Source organism: Cucurbita moschata, unplaced genomic scaffold (assembly GCF_002738365.1).
Source record: "Cucurbita moschata cultivar Rifu unplaced genomic scaffold, Cmos_1.0 Cmo_Scf00021, whole genome shotgun sequence".
Lineage (NCBI taxonomy): Eukaryota > Viridiplantae > Streptophyta > Magnoliopsida > Cucurbitales > Cucurbitaceae > Cucurbita > Cucurbita moschata.
Window position 1 is genome coordinate 2,735,924 of NW_019268537.1, and position 14,702 is coordinate 2,750,625.

The 14,702-nt window shown below is 40.8% G+C and overlaps 6 protein-coding genes across 7 annotated transcripts in view; 4 read left to right on the top strand and 2 right to left on the bottom strand.

Moving 5' to 3' along the window:
* The first annotated feature begins 85 nt into the window (after positions 1-85).
* On the top strand, positions 86-4,729 carry LOC111458418 (tetratricopeptide repeat protein 38-like). 2 transcript variants are annotated; one of them, XM_023101075.1, is made up of 15 exons: positions 87-329; positions 419-575; positions 687-839; positions 948-1,046; positions 1,304-1,405; positions 1,683-1,826; positions 1,948-2,042; positions 2,134-2,263; positions 2,340-2,444; positions 2,947-3,053; positions 3,144-3,195; positions 3,928-4,017; positions 4,106-4,190; positions 4,274-4,338; positions 4,421-4,729. In XM_023101075.1, the coding sequence occupies exons 2-15, from the start codon at positions 483-485 to the stop codon at positions 4,508-4,510; spliced, it is 1,410 nt and encodes a 469-aa protein (XP_022956843.1). In that variant the 5' UTR covers positions 87-329; positions 419-482; the 3' UTR covers positions 4,511-4,729. The 2 variants fall into 2 exon arrangements, with proteins under 2 accessions (XP_022956844.1, XP_022956843.1); XM_023101076.1 differs by lacking the exon at positions 4,421-4,729 and having other exon boundaries at positions 86-329; positions 4,261-4,299.
* LOC111458417 (LEAF RUST 10 DISEASE-RESISTANCE LOCUS RECEPTOR-LIKE PROTEIN KINASE-like 1.5) lies at positions 4,706-6,964 on the bottom strand. Its single transcript, XM_023101074.1, has one exon. The coding sequence runs from the start codon at positions 6,788-6,790 to the stop codon at positions 4,919-4,921; it is 1,872 nt and encodes a 623-aa protein (XP_022956842.1). The 5' UTR covers positions 6,791-6,964; the 3' UTR covers positions 4,706-4,918.
* Positions 6,965-7,445: 481 nt separating this feature from the next.
* LOC111458670 lies at positions 7,446-10,830 on the top strand. Its single transcript, XM_023101444.1, has 4 exons — positions 7,446-8,132; positions 9,360-9,965; positions 10,066-10,360; positions 10,456-10,830. Exons 1-4 carry the CDS (start codon positions 7,548-7,550, stop codon positions 10,488-10,490), a joined length of 1,521 nt encoding a protein of 506 aa, XP_022957212.1. The 5' UTR covers positions 7,446-7,547; the 3' UTR covers positions 10,491-10,830.
* On the bottom strand, positions 10,756-12,691 carry LOC111458669 (pentatricopeptide repeat-containing protein At1g59720, chloroplastic/mitochondrial). Its single transcript, XM_023101443.1, has one exon. It carries the CDS (start codon positions 12,606-12,608, stop codon positions 10,791-10,793), a length of 1,818 nt encoding a protein of 605 aa, XP_022957211.1. The 5' UTR covers positions 12,609-12,691; the 3' UTR covers positions 10,756-10,790.
* Positions 12,612-13,264, top strand: LOC111458671. Its single transcript, XM_023101445.1, has 2 exons — positions 12,612-12,756; positions 12,850-13,264. Exons 1-2 carry the CDS (start codon positions 12,637-12,639, stop codon positions 13,066-13,068), a joined length of 339 nt encoding a protein of 112 aa, XP_022957213.1. The 5' UTR covers positions 12,612-12,636; the 3' UTR covers positions 13,069-13,264.
* Positions 13,265-14,489: 1,225 nt separating this feature from the next.
* LOC111458803 (dnaJ homolog subfamily B member 4-like) overlaps positions 14,490-14,702 on the top strand; it is a 3,127-nt gene continuing 2,914 nt past the window's right edge. The window contains exon 1 of the mRNA XM_023101623.1: positions 14,490-14,687. The gene's annotated coding sequence lies outside the window, so the exon portion shown is untranslated. The remainder of the gene's footprint in view (positions 14,688-14,702) is intronic.

Consider the following 14,702-nt stretch of genomic DNA (forward strand, 5'->3'; position numbering starts at 1 on the left):
AATTAACTCAACAACTAAAATGGTAATTTAAGGACCAAATATACGGATTAAAAGGATTAATTCTCCAAATGATTGACCTAATATTGAAAAAGAATTTATACTTGGTTAGAACAGTTTCAGGTGGGAGATGCGTGGAGGAGGCGATGATCGGCATCAGAACGCAGATGCTGAATGTAAGCAATTAGCAAATTCTATATTAATGGAAAACGACAGCCATTGTTGTCCTCGCACGCCCCGTTGCTTCCTTAATCATCGTAATAAATTTATGCGATTTGGACCGACATGGGGTTCGACTTTGGTTGGGCACTCTCAGACACCAACACCACGTCGTAAGTGATAGTGGATATCGAATTAAACAAGAATCCAATTTCTATCCGATTCTGGCTGACAAGTTCTATCGTTTTTGGTTCAATTCCAGGGGATTTGGGGATTAATCTTCTGCGCCGAGAAAGCGACTCATTCTTACGGTCGCAGTCAGAACCATGGAAGATGGACTGAAATTGACCAAATGGGGTTACGAAGTTAGAACATCATCCGACGCTTGCATCTCCGCCATTAATGCATTCTATGACCAGGTTCTTCTTCTCCCTGGATCTTCCGCCATTGGCGTTCTTCAATTTTCGATTATCTGAAACGGGGTGTTGGGTTTCTTTCTTTTCTGATTGATGTGATGTAATTGACTCAAGGTGCTTAGTTACGGGAGGAGGAGGTCTGTGATTCTGGAGGCGCCTGTTCATGACAAACACTGTGTGCTTGCGAATGTTTTTGCTGCTTATTTCCTTTCATCCTCCGATCCTTCGCGAGTTCATCATCATCTCCAAGCAGCCAAGCCCGGTCTGGTTAGTTTTCACTTTTTTCTTTTTGGTATGAACATGTTCATTTCGTATCTTTGTGGTCATTGGAGATTTCTGTTGACAAATTGCTTGAATTGTCGCTATTTTGATAAGGATCGTGCAACCCCATACGAGAAAGCCGTTTATGACGCTATCAATTGTTTGATGTCCAACGACAGAGACGATAATGTTGCTGTTGAATTGCTCACTCAGGTACTTGAACACTGATCTCTTTTAAGCTCTTTTCTTTTCACCATTCATCAACATTTCCACTAATTTGATCTAAGAAACTTTCTACATCAAGAAGATCCTAGAGAAAATTTACAATTTTATAGAACATAATGGGATTTGAGTTGCCTTGAAGTCAGAATCCAGGATGAAGAATCTTTCAATTGCTAACTTGCTGTTATGGGATATCTTTCAGAGGTACAGTCTTATTTCTTGATATTTTCTTCTATTTGATTCTGCAGCTGCTTAAAAGTTTTCCAAAGGATCTATTGTCTTTGAAAAAGGCTCAAGTGCTATGCTTTTACATGGGAAATCCCGATCTATCTTTGGCTTTGGTTCAACAGGTGCCATTTCTACCTAAGAAACTAGTTTTCCTACTTATCAGTTTATAGGTGGTTTTAATAAAGAAATTATTGAAAACCTGCTTTTATTGAGATAAAATGAAGAGCACAATAGGACATTAAAGGCTGCCTAGCTGAAACACCGAGACCCGATCACTTTACAAGTGGCGAATGCATGAATTTGAATGTTAAGTGTATCGATAGATTCTTCCAAATATTCACTTATTGAATACTATGAAGAATTCATAAAATTTTAAGCTTTGAAGGATTAATTTTACAGGTTTTACCCCAAAATCAAGAAGAAGGATTCATTTATGGCATGCTAGCTTTTCCTTTGTTGGAGCTTGGTTGCATGGAAGAAGCTGAGAAGGCTGCAAGAAGGGGACTTGATATCAACAAGAAAGATGGTTGGGCACAGCATGCGGTGAGTGTCATTTGAAAGCCACTCTATCTCATGTATTTGATGAAAGAACTGTAAGAAAACATTAGTTAACAATGATTCAATTTACATCCTGGTTATTGTTGTAACATTTGAATCTTTGCAGTTATGCCATGTTCTTCAATATAGGTGTCGGTTTAAAGAAGCGGTTGAGTTTATGGAAGCTTGCTCGCCTACGTGGAGTGACTGTTTGTCGTTCCTGTATGTACATTAAACTTTGCGAATCAGTGTTTTTATTTGAATGGATTTGTCTGTTTGATATATTGTATGTTTGGAAAATATCAATTTTCAGGGTGACACATAATTGGTGGCATGTGGCTCTCTGTTACCTGGAAGCCAATTCTCCATTGAGTAAAATCCTTGAAATATATGACAACTATATATGGAAAGAGTTGGAAAAACCTGATGCTATGGGACCAGATGTACTTTTCGTTTCAATATTACTGTCTATGCAGCCAATTATTCTTTAATTTCAGGTCTTAAATTTTGGCATTTCAGGTATACTTGAATGCCCTTGGTTTGATGTTGCGGTTGTTTGTTCGTGGTGAATTTGGTCCATGTGAGGGTCGTCTGAAGATCTTGGCCAATGTTTTAACCGATAAGGTGAGTTGCGATCCTTCCCTTCCCTTCCTTTCAACCAACCAACTAAATCCTAATAATAATGATGGAGGGTGAAAAGGACGAGGTGGGATATGATAACCCGGTTGAAGCGTAATGATCATACGTCATAGGTCCCATTCTTCTACCCTTTTCCGGGAGCCGATGACTATTCATAGCTGACACCACAAGGGAGTTCTCTGTATATTGGTCTAAAAACGATCTCCCTTTTCCGACCCTCTTTTCCCCTACCAAAGTACATACGTTTTACGATCTTAGTTTTCTATGCTATTCTTGTATGAAACCTGTTTACAGGATTTATGCATGATAATGTTGACAAGCCTATTCTTTCCTCTATACCAACTAAAACGCCTGTCTATGTTGTGAAGTTTAGAGAAAGCACAGTTGATGGCGGAAGCGCAATTGAATTCAATCAGCTAGCTGATTCATTCTCATTCTTTTTCACGTGAAGTATTCTTGAATAATCTAGAGTTAACCGCTATTTCAGGCTAACTGGCATCTAGAGTGGCACTTTGACTTGTTGACAACATGGGCTTTGGCTAAAAGTGGAGAGATTTTTGCAGCAGAAGAGTTACTTGGGAGCTTGAAGTCCCGGTTCATACAATCTTCTCTCATTACACTCTTATTTATTTACATGTGTGTGTTTGTGGCTCTTTGTTTACTGTTATTGGTCTTTTTGTATAGAATGTTGAAAATGACGCCGAAGAAACAAGAAAAGATGCAAAGAGGAATGCTGGTTTGTTTCCTTTTTCTAGTCTCGTGTACCCTTTAAGTGGTCTATTCACGACACATGTTGGTCTCTTTATTTGTAACCTATGATTGTGGCACCTCTTGTTTCCTTCCTATTATTGTAACTACTTTTGAAGATCCCACATTGGTTGGAGAGGAGGACGAAGCATTCCTTATAGGTGAAAACCTCTCTCTAACAGACGCGTTTTAAAACCTTGAGAAAAAACCCAAAAGAGAAAGCCCAAAGAGGACAATATCTGCTAGCGAGGGAGTTGGGCTGTTGCAAATGGTATTAGAGCCATATAGTAGGCGGTGTGCCAGCAAGGATGTTAGTCCCCCAAGGGGGCTGGATTGTGAGATCCCACATCGGTTAGAGAGGGAAACGAAACATTCCTTACAAGGGTGTGGAAACCTCTCTCTAGCAGATACGTTTTAAAACCTTGAGGGGAAATCCATAAGGAAAAGTCCAAAGAGGACAATATCTGCTAGCGGTGGGTTTGAACCGTTACTTTGCCTTCATTTTTGTTTCATGTAGCAAGCTCAACTCATTATTCAATAGAAATATGGACATGACCTTGAGAAGTTCAAACAGCATTTTGACATGTTCATTTTGAATTTTGGAACTGTTTTATGCTGGCACAAAACTGTGAATCCATCTTGTGAACTGCTTTAGTAAACAGAACTTAAGGCAAGTTTATTCTTCCTTCTCAATTTCATGACCTTGTTTGTGTATTTCCAGCTTGCAGAAGCTCTCTACATGTACGGGAGAGGAGATTACAAACGCGCATTAGACTTGGTTGGTTTGGATTTTGATGCAAATGATTGCAAGGTATCAATATCAACGCTGATATATATTTCTTCATCTCTATCAACTTGGTTTGACTTATAACCAAGACATTCTTCTGATTATGTTCTAGATGATTGGTGCATCAAACGAACAACTCGATGTATTTAATGAAGTATGGTACGACATTTTGATGAACACAGGACATGCTGCAAAGGGTAAGAAGAAAGTTCCACTTTTTCTATTCCTTCTCGTATCACGATTTTCTTCAAAGCATGACTGTCACAGTTACATACTATAGCGATTGAAGTAATCGAGAAACAGATCAAGAAAAGGGAAGAAGCCCCATATCTGTGGCGCCTTCTGGTATAAAAGCTACTCATGTTTTGCTATTATTGATCACAGTCGAGTTTTCCAATGAAAATATGGTTCGTTTCGACTCCTGCAGGAGAGAGGGTACAGCAAACTTGGAAGGCCAGAGGAAGCTGCCATTGCCGGAGACAAAGCCAGGAGCTTGGAGAAGGCTCATTTCAAGTAATTACCATGAAATGTTCATGATGTGTTCTATCAAAGTGTGTTTGTTTTTTGGACAAATTTTAACCCACGGATAGATTACTGCCTGTGTAATCTTGAAGTTGACCGCTGCTGCCATGTAAAATATGAGTTGAACAAGACAGAACGACAAGGAAAATGGATGTGATTCGGACATGTAATTTATCTGTTGAAGAGTGGAATTATGAAATTAGTGGCTTTCTTATTTCTTTACATCTCCGTAGGATTTGACATTTTACAGTCATCTCTCAGCTGTCAGCTGATTCAGTTCAGCTGAGTAGATGTAGTAGCCACGTGGATTTTTGACATTTTACAGGCAAGCATCCAGAAAATGTCCCGTCGCTGTTCTTTAGATCCGTCAAATCCCCACAGGCGCAAGTGGGCCCTCAACTAATCAACGTATATCCACGTCATCACCCACGTTTGAAATCGACGACCGGTCCCCTCCACGTGTGCGGTTCCGAATTCGCCGGAGCTCTTCAACAATCTCCTTGGCGTCGGGTCGGTCGTCCTTGTCTGCCGCCACGCATCGAAACGCTAGCTCTGCCACCGCCTCAACGCCGTCGATTACCTCGCCGTCGATGCCCAAAACGGAGTCCACCACCTGATGAAGCTGACCCATTTGGATCTTGGACACTACAAGATCCGCCAGCGCCATTTCTCTTCTCTCTCGACTCTGATCCACCGCTTTTAAACCAGAAATTAGCTCCAGTAACACCACTCCGAAGCTGTACACGTCACTTTTCTCCGTCAACCGGAAGGACCGGTGGTAATCCGGATCCAAGTAACCAGGTGTCCCCTGAGGACCAGTGCAGACATACCCAGATGAAGACGACGACGTCGTATCTGAGAAAACCAGCAGCCTTGAAAGCCCAAAATCCCCAACCTTGATTCTCATATCGATCTCCACGAAAATATTGGAAGAGGTAATGTCTCTGTGAACAATCGGCGGCGCCACAGAGAAATGCAAATACTCCATAGCCATGGCGATTTGCAGAGCAATGTCAATCCTCACTTGCCAAGTCAGAGATCCCTTACGATACGAGCTCTTTGCGCCATGGAGATGGTCGGCGAGTGTCCCATTTGGGACATAATCATAGACAAGAATAAGCCCTCTTGGGTCACTACAATACCCATGTAACCTAACGAGATTCGGATGATTAATTGAAGAAAGAATCAAGATTTCGTTACAGAACGACTTGGTGAAGAAAGCCCTGCCGGAGGGGGCGGTGGCGACGGCGCCGTGGTGCTTGTGAAGATACTTGACAGCCACTAATCGGCCATCGTTAAGCTGACCCAAATAAACAGACCCAAATCCACCATCGCCCAGTTTCCTCTTGGGGTCGAACCGATTAGTTGAGGACTCAAGCTCTTCGTAGGGAAAAACTGGTGGGAGAAGATTAGGTGAACGATGACGGCTGAGGAACTGGGCTGTGGGGTCTACTTCACTAGCAAGGGATCTCAACCATCTGGACCTTAAAAAAACCGTGGTCACCGCAATAACCAAAAACAAGCAGATCAACGCAAAAACAGAGAACAAAATCGCGATTTTGTTAGGAAATGAGTATCGAGTTTGAGTATGATAGCAAATGAAGTGCCTATCTGGGTCAGAGGAATTGAATCCACAATCACCATTTCTAGCTTCACAATCTTTACACTTGACAAAATAAGGGTCCTGATCTGTATCCCACTCGACTTCAATCCCCAATCTAAGAATTCGATCCAAATACTCCAACACCTCCCCCTGACAACCTTGCTTCGAGACAGACCGACGCTCGACGCCGCATCCATGGAGCAAATGAAGAGGTCTCTTGATAAGATTGCAGTCCCAAGGGCAATGGCTGCAATTGGGTAGGCGCGGAGGCGAACAGGGGCGAAGAACAGAGAGTGTAGAACAATACCCATCAGAGATTCGAAACGGGGAGGCGGAGAAGTTAATCGAACGGGTGGGAATGAAGGAGAAACGAGGAGAAAAGCAGGTGTGGGTGGATTCGTTGAGAGTGAGCGGAAGAGGGGAAAGGAGGAGAGTGGAGGAGGTGGCATTGAAACTCAAGAGAGAAAATGAAAGGCCATTAATGGAGAGAAGAGAGTGGGGAGAAGAGCAACGCAGGTGGAAGGAAGGATGGCCGTGACCAGGAAGAGAGGAGAAGGGGAAAAGGGGCTTGGAAGAGAAAGGCGGACAAGAAGAGGTCAGAGATTGGACGAGGTGAATGAAGAAGGAAAGAAGAATGGCGAGAAGAGTAAGAGAGGGAGAGGGAGAAGGCATGGGGACATGAAAATGGAGATCCAAATCTGAAACCCAAAGAAGGGGAAGAAGGGAGATTCGTTTAGCAATGTTGATGGCATTAGGAAGGAGTGAAAATGGGGTCACTCAGGGAGCGGAGAAGGACAGAGGAGAAAGCTCACGTGAAGACATAACCCAACAAAAATAATAATAGTAATAATAATTTAGTTTCTTTGTTTCTTTTCTTTTCTTTTCAATTTTGGGTTTGCTTTCTGCCCAAACCGTTGACCAAGTCCTTCTTGAATTTTGATGCATTAGTGGAAATCCTTTTCTGTTGACTAATGAAAGTTTGACCTCTTCCACTCCTTCAACTCCCTCGTCAAATTAATTATAATTCTTTGTATCCATTTCATGTCTTTATTATTCTACCCCTAATTATTATCGTACCGTTTATCACATTCTCCGTATCAATCATACTATCTCGAATCAAAAATATAATGCATTCTTTTAACATTAAATATTTTCCCTTCCTCTAAGAACAATCCTAATTAAACTTAATATCATAATTTTTGATAACGTATATGATCAAAATTAAATTTATAAAATAAAAAAACATATTTAAAAGTAATTTAAAATATGACGTGTGTTCTCCATTGAAGAATTGACTGAAGTCCTCTGCATTTTGTTCCACCAATCAAATTCACCCAAGCCTTCCATTTCTGCGCCTTCTTTTACCTATTTAGCCCTCTCCTCCTTCCGCCCTATTCAGACGCACCGATTCACCTTCTCATTCTAATCCATGGAGTTTTTCGCCTCTTTTACTTCGATCAAACTCCGGAGCCACCTCTGTAAGTACTTATCGGCGAACGATGATCGCCAAACCGTTCGCCAGACCACTAAGGCCTCCGCCGAGGGCGCCATTTGGAGCGTCGAATTCGTCGAGGGCAAAATCGGTGCGATTCGTCTCCGGAGTTGTTATGGCCGTTACCTTTCCGCTTCCGGCCTTAATTTTTTACTCGGTGCCACTGGGAAGAAGGTGACGCTGCAAACCAAATACGAAAAAGTCGGTGCGCCGTGGAGTGTGGAGTGGGAGCCTGTACGCGACGGCGATCGGGTGAAGTTGATGAGTTGGTGTGGTACGTATCTGAGGGGGAACGGAGTTACTCCGCCGTGGAGGAACTCTGTGACTCATGATGAGCCGCGATTATCGTCCACTAAGGGGTGGATTTTGTGGGATGTGGAAGCGGTGGATGAAACTCGGAAGTATTGTTTATTGATGAGTCGAAGGACGTGGTCGATGTCTAATTCTGCCGATGAGTTTTCCGCCTCTGGAAAAAGTTCTCCGGCCACTCCCAAGTCTGTGCGGCGATCCTCCACGTTCCAGGTTCGAACAATTCTCTCGACCTGCAATTTTATTTTATTTTTGTTCGAAGATATTGATTTGCTTGAATATTTTAATTACCTTTTCTGATTTTAATTCTTTGTTTCACAATCTAACTCCTTATAATACAATATTATTAAAAAAAATTAAAAAAGCTAAATTAAAGTGAGGAATGAGGAAGATCGCACTGGTTTGGAGAATAAGGGTCACACCATTTCTACGGCTACCTACCACGCTCCACTACCTTCATTTTTCCTTTCATACCGATATTATATATATTATAATTACGGAAATACTCTCTAACCCACTATAGAAATGTCTATTTTAACCTCATACTATTACTGTGGGATATATCCTAAACGGGAAGAGATTCTTATTTTAGACTGTGGTGGAGAACATTTGATAAATAGGGTATGGGATGAAAATATATAAATTATTTTTAAACCCATATTAAAATATATACACATATATATTAAAAATTAATTAGTTACTTTTAAATCTCTAATGGTAATAAGTCTCCTGGGTAGATTTTATTTCATAATTTGTTATGTTATAATTTTAAAATTTTAAAATATATATATTTAACTATTTTTTAAAAGAATAATAAACCGTTTTTTTTTTTTTTTTTTTGAACTCCATTCTTGTAAATTCGGGGAAGAAATAGGTAGCTAAAAGGGAGAACTTTGCAAAGATAGTAGGTGGCTTCTCTGTCCGTGACTCGTGGATATCTCTATCCCACTATCGTCACGTGCAGACCATGATGGGCCAAGTAATTTAATTACTAGTTAAGCTTACGTTATAAATTTATGCCTAATTTGGTAATTTTATTTTTCTATATTCATGATTGTTTATAATTCCATTTTAAATCATTTCAATAAAATTACTAATGCATTATATCCTACTTACTATATTAACAAACAAAAAAAGGAAAAAAAGAAAAGAATCCCGTCTCGACGACGTATTTTTAACATCTCCGAGGGGCCGCTTGACTTACGCCGTAAGCAGCGCGAAGGGGCTGTCAGACTCATCACTTTAATGCCGCGTAGTTTCAACTCGCATCGCTATAGCTGACTTTCTTTTACCACTTTTGACAATCGTTCAGTTCCTTAGAAATTTCCCGGTTCTGGATCAAATGGGAATCTAATCACAGCATTTGATATAAATTCACTGCCCTCTTTGTTCGGACACAAATCCAAATAAATTTGAGCACTTCCTCTGCTTATTCCACAGCTCAAATCTTGCTCCGCCAACAACCTCCGATCCGCCATGGATTTCTTCCGCAACGCCAAGACCGTCCGCCTCCGCAGCCACCACGACAAGTACCTTGTCGCCGACAACGACGAGGAGTCGGTTAACCAAGACCGTAGTGGATCTTCCAAAACTGCTCGCTGGTCCGTCGAGTTTGCATCTGGCGCTAGCTCTGACTCGATCATCCGTCTCAAAAGCTGCTACGGCAAATACCTGACCGCCAGCAATCAGCCTTTCTTGCTCGGAATGACCGGCCGGAAAGTGCTTCAAACCCTTCCTCGACGGCTCGATTCGTCTGTCGAATGGGAACCCGTCAGAGAAGGGTCCCAGGTCAAGCTCAAGACCCGATATGGGAACTTTTTGAGAGCCAATGGGGGTCTACCGCCATGGCGGAATTCGGTCACTCATGATATTCCGAGTCGAACCGCCACACAGGATTGGATCCTCTGGGACATCGACGTTGTTGAAATCCAAGTCCAGTCTGCAAATCATAAAGCTGCCACAATTGAGCATATGGATTCTCTGGATTTCAATCCCAGCTCTCCCCCTTCTGCCGCTGGCAAATCGTCCAATTACTCTAAACTTGAGGTTTGAGATCTCTATAAACCTTCTTTCCAAGGCGAATTTGATCAATTTGACTTCCTTTCCTTCAAATTCTGATCACCAATTTTTGTGGGTTTTCTTGTAGTCTACTGATTCAACTGTTAGTTTACCTCCCAAATCTGATGGAAGGACGATTTACTACCACGTGGCTGATGAAAGTGGAGGAGATGTAGATGAAGATACAGTGGAGGGTTCTTCTTTTATGTTCAAAGGAAATGGGGTGGAGGAACTGACTCGTAAAATGGAGGAAGAAACAGGAATCAAAGGTATCATTGTGTGTACCCGCAATCCATTGAATGGGAATCTCTATCCCCTTCGCCTGCAACTTCCTCCCAACAATGCAACCATGCATGTGGTTGCCGTTCCTGAGTCATCAAAATGTAAGATCTTCCTCCCAACAATACTTCTAAATTCATATTATTCCTTGTTTTGATCTTTTTTCCTCAACATCCATCTGGCCATCTTTGTTTTTCAGTGGGGAAGGACTTCGAAAAACAACGTTTATTATGAAATCCATTGGGAACAAGAGATTGAGGCTATTACATTCCTCAGATGAGTCTCAGATTGGTGCCTGATGGCCTTGGTTCCCAGCTAGTCACTCAGATTCTACATGTTTTTTTCATTTGGCCACACAGAAATAATTAGAACAAAAGCAACTTGAAGCCATATGTGGAAGATCATATAAGTCGATTTAGGGATTCCCAGAAGATGTGTATTGATGTAACTATCCATGTCAGTAATTGCAGCCAAATTTAGGAAGCTTTTTGTATCATTGATGTTCAAAGAAAAAACTGCAGGTTCTTGAATAAATCACCAGAAGTCCATGCAGGAACACATGCCATTCTCAAAATGATGAAACCTATTACGATCTCTCATGATAATCTCTACGTTAAAAATTCGAGAAATCAACTTGGTTACCTGGTGGCAGTCGTTGCATACTCTAAGATTCTTGAATATGCGTATTGGCATCCCAGGTTTCAAGTTTAGTAGCCCAAAAGCAATGGCGAATCTCTCACTATGCAACTTAAGCGACTGCCATTTGACGGTATCGGGGTCGTCGACCATGGTTGCCTGTGAATAGTCAGGTGAATAACCATGCTTCTGTAGTTTTTCTTCGATCAAATCAATAACAGCATAGATCTCTTTTATCTTGGGGTGAGATGTGTCTCCTGCAAAAAACTCATGGCTAACACCATCTATTTCTATTGAACTGCAGCCTGGCTCTTTTGCCACACCCTTGTCGGCCATTGCCTTCCTAACTAACCCGACATCGTTCCACCGGTGTGCTGAAGCATAGACTCTTGACAACAGCACATAAACACCACTAGAAGTTGTTGTTTCAGATTGAAGAATCTGCAATGCCACTTCTTCGCTCAGCTCAACGCCAGCATTCTGCTTATAACAAGCATCAAGAAGACTCCTCCAGATCACTGCATCTGGTTTTATATGAATATTTGTCACCAACTCCAAAGCTTCATCAATGAAACCAGAGCGTGATAGGAGATCAACAAGGCATCCATAGTGCTCCAACCGGGGTACAATCTTGTATTCATTAACCATCATATCAAAATATTTCCGGCCTTCAGCAACCATACCTCTGTGGTTACATGCACTAAGAACACCTACAAACGTGACAGAGTTGGGCAGGAACTTCTCCGTTTCAACCAGCCGAGAGAAACATCCCAAGGCAGCTTCCGCCCGTCCATGCATGGCAAACGCTAAAATCATTGAATTCCATGAATTCAGGTCATGTTTGGGCATTGTCTCGAAGACCTGCTGAGCCATACTCAAAGAACCACACTTGCTGTACATATCCACCAGTGAGGAGTTGATCAGGACCTCACCGACCATAGCGCCACCAGTCTTCCTCAACACATAAGCATGAGACCACATCCCCAGAGATAAAGCTCCAATACCCGCACAAGCGCTAATTATGCTCTGCATTGTATATCCATCGGGCTCAAAAGTGTTCTGCATTTCAGCGAATAGATTGAGAGCATTTTTAAAAAGCCCACATTGTACATACGCATCAATCATCACATTCCACGAAACCAAACTTCTGTGAGGCATTTTCTCGAACACCTTCAATGCTAAACTCAAACAGCCACAAGAAGCATATAAATGAATCAAGCTATTGCCAACATAAACATCCGAATCTAACCCACGTTTAACGATATGAGCATGCGCCTGTCTCCCTTCAGATAAAGCGAATACGTAAGCACACGCTTTAAGAAGAAAAGGAAAAGTATGTTTATCTGGTTCAACTGAGCCTTCTTCTAACATTCTGTAGAAGAGTTCAATCGCCTGCTCTTTCCGGTCCAAGCTCCGTGCACAGGCTCCGATTAGAGTGTTCCACATGAACGAATTAGGGCTATCGATTTGATCAAAAACGCGTAATGCATACTCAAAATCAGTTAATGAAGAAACGTGAAGAATTCGGCTAAAGAGGAAGAGAGAAGATTTGTGGGTGGAGAAGGTGCGAAGTGCCTGAGCGTGTATTTGCTTGAGCCTCGACAAATCAGTACAGTCGCTCAGCAAGTGAAGAAGTCGACTTTGACGGGCATGGAATGTCTCATGCTTGATTTCCACCGGAATAGACTGTCCATTTGGTGGGATTGACAGGAGCATCTTCCACCGACAAGCATCAGAATTCGAAATGGCTATGAACTTCACGAAGAGGATAAAGAGGCAGTGGAAGCGCTACACATGGACAAATCCGAAACCAACAAGAAAGAGATGTTTGGAGGGCTTTACTCTATTTCAATTAACAGTTGAAGTACGAACAAGAATCTTTCTTTTTCTATTTTTTTTTCTTCAATTTTTATAAATTTCTTGAATTTAGTTATGCGTTGTGGAGCTAATTTTGCAGTCACTAAACGAGAATTACGAGAATGTCATGTGCGCTATCGAGGAGTCAAAGGATCTAGAAGATCTAACTGTTAATGATCTTGCTGGATTGCTAAAGGTATACGAGCAACGCAAGAAGAAAAAAACGAGTCATTGGAGGAAGCACTACAAACCAAAGCATCCATCAAAGATGAAAATGTATTTTACACACAAAACTCTCATAGCAGTTGATCGGGAGTGAAACCATTTTCGAGTGTCGATTGCTGATCATACATGTTAAAATCATTAAATGTGAACATCGAAAAATATCCATTCTAACTAAGTTTTTTCACGTGCAACGATGAACTAGTGCATCATTTTTCATACGGGTGTGTTCTAGATCATAGATGTAAAACTCTATACTAAAGTAGAATTGAATTAGATTGGATCTAATCTTAGATTTGTCTTTAAAATTACTTTAAATCTTTATTATGTCATTCTCCTAAACATAGTTCAATTGATTTAAGCATACATTATCGACCAATAAATCATATTGAATTTAACATACATCGTCATCAATTACAATTGATTAGTTGTGACGCCTACCTAATGCAAGTGGTTATGGTGGGTTGGTGGTACATGTTGGCAATAGAGGTGTTAAAGTGGAGCGACAGACTCCTAATACAACCTCATTAAGCTCGTCTCAAGCGTCAAACATGAGCCACCTTATTTGACTAAGCCACAATCATCATGTGAAATTCTATATTGGTGGTAGAGGATAACGAAACATTCCTTATAAAGATGTAAAAACATCTTTCTAGTAAACGCGTATTAAATCAGTGAGGCTAACGGCAATACATAACAGGTCAAAGCAAACAATATCGACTAGCGGTGAGCTTAGAATATTTCAAATGGTACGAGAGTCGGACCGAGTCAGAGTTGTGTTAAAAAAAAATTGGTGGTTTATATTTTATGAAGTAAAAAAATGTGTCGGCCAAAAGTAAAATAACTTGGGGGGCCAGCGGGTTGATCGGTGAAAAGGGACATGTTTTTTTGGCTCATTCTGCAGCGCTTCCCACGGCGGCGACGGCCGACTAATATTCCAATTCCATATTAAATGCATAATTTATTTTATAATTATATTAATAAAAGATATGTAAAAATACACAAATGTCCCTCTCTCTCTCTCTTTCCTACTGCAACCCCATTCGCTACTTGACTGCACGTTCCATAGTTTCGTAGTGCTTTGTGATACACTCACATGCCTGTCACCTTAATCAAATCTTTTCTTTTCTTTTTTTTAATTAAATGGCTTTTTTTTTCCACAATTTGTTAATTTACTGAATTTTTTTAAAGACGAAATAGATAAAATTAAATAGTAAAATATGGCAACAAACTCACTTTAATATTTTATTAGGTTTATAAATGAACCCTTTGCACTATTTGATGATTTTACAAGTATTTAAATACAAAAATATTTATATTAAACTCTTGTATTTAATATTATAATTTTAAATTAATCTCAAAATATATATTGATGAGACCAACTAATAATTGATGGTTTAAATTAATTAGAAAAACCTAACTTTCAAATAATAGAGATTATATAATAATAAAAATAATAAATAAATCAATAATTGCATTAAACATTATGTTGCCCGACAATTCAAAAGGAGAGGGGTGACCGGTGAGGGATGACACTCACGTGGATAAGGAAAATAGTCGTCCTCCAGTCACGGTTGTCATTCACGCAAGATTCTGTCACCGAGCTGTTACGGTAGCAGGTGGAGGCAAATTTGACAATAAATATATATTATTAAAAAATGCGCGATTAGAGCCATTAATCAGCCGCTCAATTTTCTGATCAGTACAACGGCGGTTCCCCCCCCCCCCCCC

Coding starts and splice junctions, on each gene's coding strand:
- LOC111458669 (XM_023101443.1), bottom strand. CDS start 12,608: ATGCTCCTGTCAATCCCACCAAATGGACAGTCTATTCCGGTGGAAATC.
- LOC111458670 (XM_023101444.1), top strand. CDS start 7,548: ATGGAGTTTTTCGCCTCTTTTACTTCGATCAAACTCCGGAGCCACCTC. Junction 8,133..9,359: donor GGCGATCCTCCACGTTCCAG/GTTCGAACAATT, acceptor CTTATTCCACAG/CTCAAATCTTGCTCCGCCAA. Junction 10,361..10,455: donor CGTTCCTGAGTCATCAAAAT/GTAAGATCTTCC, acceptor TTTGTTTTTCAG/TGGGGAAGGACTTCGAAAAA.
- LOC111458418 (XM_023101075.1), top strand. CDS start 483: ATGGAAGATGGACTGAAATTGACCAAATGGGGTTACGAAGTTAGAACA. Junction 576..686: donor TTAATGCATTCTATGACCAG/GTTCTTCTTCTC, acceptor AATTGACTCAAG/GTGCTTAGTTACGGGAGGAG. Junction 2,043..2,133: donor AGTGACTGTTTGTCGTTCCT/GTATGTACATTA, acceptor ATCAATTTTCAG/GGTGACACATAATTGGTGGC.
- LOC111458671 (XM_023101445.1), top strand. CDS start 12,637: ATGGCTATGAACTTCACGAAGAGGATAAAGAGGCAGTGGAAGCGCTAC. Junction 12,757..12,849: donor TATTTCAATTAACAGTTGAA/GTACGAACAAGA, acceptor CTAATTTTGCAG/TCACTAAACGAGAATTACGA.
- LOC111458417 (XM_023101074.1), bottom strand. CDS start 6,790: ATGCCTTCTCCCTCTCCCTCTCTTACTCTTCTCGCCATTCTTCTTTCC.